Source organism: Daktulosphaira vitifoliae, unplaced genomic scaffold (assembly GCF_025091365.1).
Source record: "Daktulosphaira vitifoliae isolate Bord-2020 unplaced genomic scaffold, ASM2509136v1 Scaffold_4, whole genome shotgun sequence".
Taxonomy (NCBI): domain Eukaryota; kingdom Metazoa; phylum Arthropoda; class Insecta; order Hemiptera; family Phylloxeridae; genus Daktulosphaira; species Daktulosphaira vitifoliae.
The window spans coordinates 17,157,245-17,165,644 of record NW_026099575.1 but is presented as its reverse complement, the minus strand read 5'-3'; the positions used below and the strand labels follow the sequence as shown (position 1 = coordinate 17,165,644).

Genomic DNA, 8,400 nt, shown 5'->3' with positions numbered 1-8,400 from the left:
AGTAATTTGGCATTTCTAGTAAAGCCTTTTATTTATTTACTACCTATATTTATTTTTCGTTTGTATTGTTATTATGATTACTAAAGGTGATACTTACTAAAATAAACGTAAAGAGTTATCATTTTACTCAATTTCTATGAGCCGGATTGCAAAAACAAAAAATTGGCTGGTTAATTCAATTTCATTTAATTATAGCCATCGAAGCTTGAAATAAAACTGTTTTTACACTTATAGTTCTAATATAACTTTATAAAATAGAAAATGTTATTACTATAAAATATTTTTCAGTACTAAACTGTATTAATTTTATTTTCGGTACCCTACAACAAAAACATTTAAAGCCAATTTGAGGAGGCTAGTTTCCATAAAAATTAAAGAAAAAAAACACGACAGAGTAAAAGTAATAGCGTTTCAGCTACGTACCGAATTATAACACCCTTTATAATTTTTGACTTGTAAAAATGAGACAGAATTTTCCAAATATTAACATTTTAGTAAAATATTAAATTATCACATAATATTTACTTTATTCTTTATATTCATAAATTAATAAGTTATACAATTAATACATTACGTAATCAATTTTAACTATTAAATTATACTATAAAATAGTTTTACCTATCTATTAAATTAAATTAACCAATTAGGCCAATATAAGTTTTTAAACTATGGCACTCATTTGTACATTTTGTACACACCAGATAAAGAGTCAATTTTTTTTTAAATTATATAGTTTTTATATGAAAATAATTTTTTTTCAAAAAAATTTCGATTTGACAATAATACTTTGTAGTTGTAGTATTTTGTCATGCAGTATTTTTATTGTTATTAAATTTTCAAAAATCTTGAAACTTACAAACGGTAAAATATCTGTTACAGTACTTGTAGCTGTACTTCTTGTTTTTTCACTTATGGTACTTTGCATTCGTAATCGATTACTCCTAGTCATAATTGATGATGCCATCAATATCGATCGAATGTATATTTGTTTTTTATAATACAATTATTGAATAACAATTTTTGATAATAAATTTTTTTTAAATATTTTTTGGTAAACCAAATAATACTTGCAATGTTACTATAGAAAATAATCACGATTTAAAAATGTTATCTTTTATTTATTATACAATACCATATAAATTACTAAAAATTAATTATATAACAAGATATAAATATTGGTAATATTAAATAATATAACAAAAAAAATATTAAACGTTACTTAAAATAAATAAATTTTATTAATTGAATATTGCAAGAAATATTAGTTACACTTTGCATTGTTTAAATGAATATTTAAATTTCTTGTAAATATTTGTTTAAATAAGACCAAGTACATCAGATGATAGAATCCTAAAGTATTAGTTTATTATTTCCATAGGCGCAATTTCAATAAATTTTTAGGAGGGGAATATTATATATAATTTTCCCTTTCTTTAAACCCCAACTTGTGCCTATAATTAGTTCAGTAAAATAATTAAGGATGAGGCTATTATAACTGCACATAAGATTTATGTTGTGTACACAACTAATGTTGTTTTTGTAACTACTATGTCAACAGATATATTGTTATTGACCGCTGCTCGTAAATTAGTTTTGATCTTGATCTTTATACGTGTGGCGAAACTGCGCTTTCATACTCATTTCCACTTTAGTCTTTCTTTTGACACTAGTTTAAATTCAAAGATTTAAACCACTACATAAAAATATACTTTTTCAAATTATTTTAACAGCAAATCTTTTTTCGGCATCACTGATGGTTTCATTAGCCAAGTAACTAATACCTGGGTGAGTACAGGTCGTCCTTATAAATTACTGTAAATAGTTTAGTTATTTTAGTATTTTAAAAGAAAGTTAACTAACCCTAATTTTAAGTTTATTTTGTAGATTGCTTTTTACACATAAATATACCTACGTGTTTTACTTAATTGTGAAATGCCATTATTTGTTCGATCCCTTTCCCATCGTGGTTATTAAAATAAATTAAAAGAACATCCATACAGCTTGAATATTAATAATCGGATTAAATTGTAAACATTTAAAAGCATAAAATAAAATTTTTATAACTCAATAAATTTTATTTCTTTGTTCTCTTGTAAAAGTAGTCAATTTTAGTTTCTATTAACTGTCATATTCAAATCTTAATATACATTAACTATCAAATATATTTTAGATTTGCATAAAAAGGGTAGTGTCGGTATTTGGATATCACCTAAAAAAAAAAACCAAATTTTCACCATATACAACAAAATGATTTATTAAGCGTATAACTAAAAATTTTTATTTATCGTCTATCAATTGATTAGTATAATTATTCATTGTGATGTTACAGAAAGTTTATACAATTTTTGAATTAAAAACACCATAACCAGAGTTGATTTTTAAGAATAATTTGTGCTAATCTATCTAAATAATAAAAAACAAAACTAATTCTTAAAAATTAACTATAAATACAGTTTAGATATCAAAGATAACAAAATAAACATTTTAAAATTACATTAACTTTTTTAAAATTAACAATACAGAATGTTTTAAAGTAAACAATTTTGAGTATTAAACATTATAATTGTAAAAGTTACTCTACTAGATTTTATTTTTATTTAATGAAAACTACAATATAAAATGAATAGAAATATTTATAAGATTTTTTTAATTCAAATTTTTTTATAAAAGCTGAATGTTTAAAACTATTTTACAATGCCTATTCTATTATGTAGGCAAGTTATAGACAAGATAATTAGGTACAAATTATGAATAAATAATTTGTAATATTTATATAAACCATATATAATTTAGAACATATACCTTATAGTTTCCTTAACGATACCAATCATTGACAGTTTCATGTTGGCAAGTTTTATACTTGATATGACAGAGTTTTTTTTTTAAATTTCGGAAAGTCTGTTTTCGTTTCCTTATTAAGTCTCATAGTTGATTAAAAAATAAAAATATTAATTCAAACTTGAATAAATTATTTATTAAATATTAAAGTCTATGCCAACTGGTTAGTCTGTTAATGACTAATACCATTACCCTAATTATTTAATACAATTTAATCATAACTTAAAAAGTTCTAGTTATTAATTCATAAGTTTTTTTACTATTACTCGGCTTTAATATTTTATTTAATACATATATAATATGTAAATATATGTATTAAATTTTATACCATTAAATTAATACATTTAAAATTTTAAAGGTTATTTAATAATTATAATTATTAAACTATAAGTAGATCAATATAATATTTGAGAAGTAAATTAAATATAATTATACAAAGTGATTCGTGCAACATTAGCCATTCAATTTCTCTTAAAATAATAAAAAATTTTCTTTCTTATATTAGTAACATGCATATCTTTATGTAACTGTAATAAAATATTTTTTTATTTTCAACTCTTGTACTTAATAAGGGTATTATTAACTTGATTTTTTAAATGGCATAATACATATTATAAAAAATATTTTATAACAGATAAATAAATGTATATATATATATATACATACTTATAATTCTTTTGGCTTTTGTTAGTTACATATATATATATATATATATATCTAACAAAAGCTAAAAAAAATATTCTTTTAAGATATCAAGTTGCTAGCATTAAAAGGATCACCCTATATATAAACACAAAGTGATTGATTAACAAGACCTTACACAATATCGTAAGAAGCTTAAAATATATTATAAATTTTTCTTATTAAAAATGAATAGTATTTTATGTTCTATAATTTTCACAAAAAAAATTTGTTCTATTACCCCTTTAATATAGTATCAACTTTTTAAATGGAAACAGATATGCTTAAATAGCTTAAAAATAAAAAAAATATATCTAATTAAGAAAATTACTGGTCAATAACAATATTTTAAAGTTATTTGCACTTTATACAAGACCAAGAGTAGTGCAGATCATAAATGTCTAGAATAATGAAAATAAACACTTTTGCTTCACTTCCTGTCATTATAGTAAAGTTTTAATAACTTCTTAAATATTACTTCAAAAGTTAATATCAACTAGTCATTCCTTATTTCCTTATTTTTAAGCTTTTTGAAAACATATACTTCCATTCAAAAATATTAAGTTGATAGTATTTTAAAGGGATGAGAGGGGAAAGGATAATATATTTTTTTATAATTTTAAAGATATTGTATGAGCATAATTAATCAAACTTAAAGTATACATACAAATTTGTCAATTTTATCATTTTTGATATTGATATTTTTAGCTATATATTCTTTACACTTAATTTATATGATTGATTTTACATAAATTATAAATTTTTATAAATATTTTAAATAAATATAATTTAATTATTTTCAAAAATAGATTTTTATAAGTTGACTAGACTGACAAATTTAATTTTCAGTTACTTTGCAATAAAGTAATTTGTCGAAAATCTTTTGATTAAATTTCACCATTAACAACTAAGATTAAACTTAATTTTTTTTCAAAATATATTGCTCCTTTTACAAAGCTCAATGTAAGGTAATGTTAATTATAATATTGAAAATGTATCACATAACTATTAAACTTAAAATTTAATTTTTAAACATTTTGAATATATAAAATAAAAAAAAATTATTTGACCTATATTACTTTGACATTAAATTCTGTTTTGCTGAATTGTAATAGCTTTATACTACTTCTTGTTTAAATCAATAAATAAAACTATATATATGTTATACAAAAATATAATCTAAAGAAGAAAGTTATAAATTTGTTTATAAAAGTGTAAAAAGTTCTAGTCAGACTTATATAAGTTTGTGCTCATATTTGATTTAATTTAATTGACATTAATAGTTGATAATAATAAAAAAAATTTTGTATGAAATATTTGCTATGTATAATCTTATATAATATATATATATATAAGATTATTTAAAAAATTGTTGAGCAAATATGCAATATTTATTTGAAAATTTGTTTTTCTAAACTTAAATATATACAACAAAAGAAAAATATTTATGTAATTTAAATGGTAGCCTTCTTTGTTTTTTTCTCATTATATTTAATAAATTTATGAAAGATTGAAACATTCTAAGTTTCTGTTTAACTAAACTAGAACAAACAACAGTTGTATGATTGTAGCTATCAAACATATAGATAATTAAAATTTATAAGGAAATAGTTAATTAAATATTAATAATTTAAACCATAAAAAATTAATATTTAAATAGCATAACAATAATCCTTAATTGTGGACGGATTTACACAACAAAAGCAAATCAATTTTTTTTTTTTAGATTACAATAGTACATATTCTTTTTGAGTGATAATTTTATATAATATAAAATATATTTAATAATTTAAATAATAAATCACAGAACCTGTTTTAATATTTTTAATAGCCTTAAAGATATCAATTAATAATTCTTTAATACATAGCACTAAAGAAGTACATTTAAACTAAAAATTGAATTACACTGAAAACAGTTTTAATTTGTTTTGAAGTTTAACTAGTAATAATTAATTCTAAAATAAGATATATTACATAGTAATAATCAATCAAGTATTTATAAAGAAAAATTTGTTACTATAGAAAATTTCAATAAATTTTATTATTTTTAATTTTGTCTGTCAAGAATTAAACTTTTTATGTAAAAGTTCTGTATCTTGTTTCAGTCTATACAATTCTTTTTCAATCTTATCAGTGATGGCTTTGCGTGCATCTTCATCACTCGCACCAGAGTTTCGTAATTTATTTACAAGAGATTCTAATTCTATGGGCTCTCCAAAATTGTATGTTACTTTACGACCAGTACGTAAATAGTATGGTGGTTCATTAGCAAGAATAGTTTCCATACCTACATGACAAATTGGAATAATAATAGGTGTTACAGGAGCTTTATAAATCATTTGACCAACTCCCCATTTCAAACGTATGTATTCTTTAGTCATATTTACACGACCTTCAGGAAATAAGTGTAACCAATGACCTTGGGATAAAAGTTCAACACTAAATTTAACAGCATCCTGTAAATAACATAGTTATATTTATTTTTAATATATATATATATGTGGGAAAATGCAAACAGGCAATTACAGGAACAGAGCGAAGACGCAATACTTTATTTAATTTATATATATATATAAATTAAATTTATATATATATATAAATTAATACACAAAAAAACTCTATTAAATGTTAACAAACAAAAATAACACATATATTTAAATACGCACGAAAACTCTATATAAAATATTCACACAACACAGAAAATAAAATATAAAACAGAATACACTTATAAACTAAAGAATATACATAGAGACACGTTTTAGCCGACTCACGACTTGACTTAATCTCCCTCTATGTACTTGATACCACTATCTATCTCCAGACCCTGGAAGTGGTGACATCTAGATACCAATAGTACCCACATTTCGACCCTCTTCTTGATCAGTCGTCTCGACTGATTGACAGTTTTCTATCTCTTCTTCATCATCTGTATCTATTTGGCTCCATGGCTTCATATAGTCAACACCAGATGATGTTCTAATGGGACCTTCAGACTCACCAATTTTGACCATTTCATATCTGTCTGGTCCTCTACGTTTGGTTATTTGGTATAGGCCCAAAAACTTTTTATGAATTTTGGAAAGTGGCTTGAATTGTGTCCTCAAAATAGCAACCAAATCACCTAGGTGATACTTATGTGCTTCCTTTCTCTTTTTATTAAAAGTTTTACGCTGTTCTTCTTGAGCTTTAAAAATTTGTTCTTGTGCTTCCTTACGTAATTCATCTCTCTCTTCCACAAAAGCATTTGTATAGACTGAAGCTCCTTGTAATTTATCTATTTGATCATCTATTAATGGCAAAGAGTGTATATCTTTGATTATTTTCCTATTTAACATCCTGTAATCTACACAGGGACGTAGAGAGTTATCTTTCTTCCTGACCAAAACTATTGGACTAGCATAGTCAGAACAACTAGGTCTAATAATGTCTTCTTGTAACCATTCTTCTATTTGTTTCTCAACTTCACATGTTTCCGCTGGAGATAGGCGCCGTGGTCTTTGATATACAGGTTTTTCATCCATTAGTAAAATAACTGTTTCAATCGGTGCATGTTTTACATTATTTGGTTCATAATCTTTCACTATATTATTAATTTCCTCTTTATAAGTTGATGCACCTATGTTGAGCTGATTACAAGGTATATTAATAGACATTATTTGATTTTCTTCTTCTTCAAATTTAGTTATTCTCACACACTTAGGATTTATGTGCAGTTCAGCACTTGTTTGAAATATAACTTTTCCTACTAACAGGTCACATGTAATGGCTTCATCAGGAACAACATAAATATCAGTAGTATATGATGATCCATCAACACTTAATTTGCAAGTAAATACACCTTCTGTGTAGAACTTAACTCCTCCTGGTCCTCCTAGTAAAGTTTTATCTTTACGAATTGTGATTTCATCTAACTTCAACATAAATGACCTTCGACAGAGATTCACATCACTACCAGTGTCAACTAAAGCATTAGTTTCTACACCTTGTATATCAACTAATTTACTTATACGATTAGTAGGATATATGCCATCAATAACTTGATTCACTTGTATTTTAACATTTTCATCTCTTTGACTTCTATCAGTATTTGGTTGACTAGTTGATGGACGATAAGAACATGATGATGCTTTATGACCAAATTCCTGGCATAAAAAACACTTAAATCCTTTACTAGCATCAGGACAAGAACTAGAACGGTGACCCTTTGCACCACAGTTGTAGCAACGATTAATGTTTGCTGATTGACCTTCATGTTTATATGATTTAAATGAAGCATTAGGCAATTCATTCAAATATTTTTTTTCGCTGAAATTTATGTTTGACTTTGTATTTGCCCTTACGTTTAACTTCATCTTCTCATACAGTTCAAGTTTAAATTTTGGCTCATTAATGGATGTAGCGCCATACAGTATTATCTTGTTGACTTCCAAGTCTCTTATACCAGCTATAATATAATCAATAAGAGAATCTTCTTCAATATTGCCTAGCTGAGCAATCTGTTTCATCTTGAAAACATACTGCTGATACGATTCATCAATTTTCTTAAATCGCTCAGATAGTGAACGATGAATAGCAGCTGTGTTCATACGACTTTTAAACTCATTCTTCAGTTTATCTTTTAAAATTGTCCAAGTAGTAATTCCTCTTTCCGATTGAATATATAATTGAGCCGTTCCCATTAATAAACGTTTACCATAAATTAACTTCTCAGGATCGGACCAACGTAGTACACTAGCCATTTCTTCAATTTCTTCAATCCATCGATTAACTGGATAAGCATCATCACCAGAAAACTTTGACAGTGATTCTTCAACATCTCTAAAGCTTAAATGAGATTTGCTATGCTCAAGTCTCAAAGCAAATACTTCCTCTCGAAGTCTA

At 24.5% G+C, this 8,400-nt stretch overlaps 2 protein-coding genes across 3 annotated transcripts in view; both read right to left on the bottom strand.

Moving 5' to 3' along the window:
* Positions 1 to 8,400, bottom strand: part of LOC126905864 (uncharacterized) — a 254,847-nt gene that overhangs the window by 107,882 nt on the left and 138,565 nt on the right. The gene's annotated exons all lie outside the window — the stretch shown is intronic.
* The window catches only part of LOC126905865 (tafazzin), a 5,072-nt gene continuing 1,984 nt past the window's right edge, over positions 5,313 to 8,400 (bottom strand). The window contains exon 4 of the mRNA XM_050685986.1: positions 5,313 to 5,975. Coding sequence (XP_050541943.1) covers positions 5,580 to 5,975 — 396 coding nt within the window. The 3' untranslated portion in view covers positions 5,313 to 5,579. The remainder of the gene's footprint in view (positions 5,976 to 8,400) is intronic.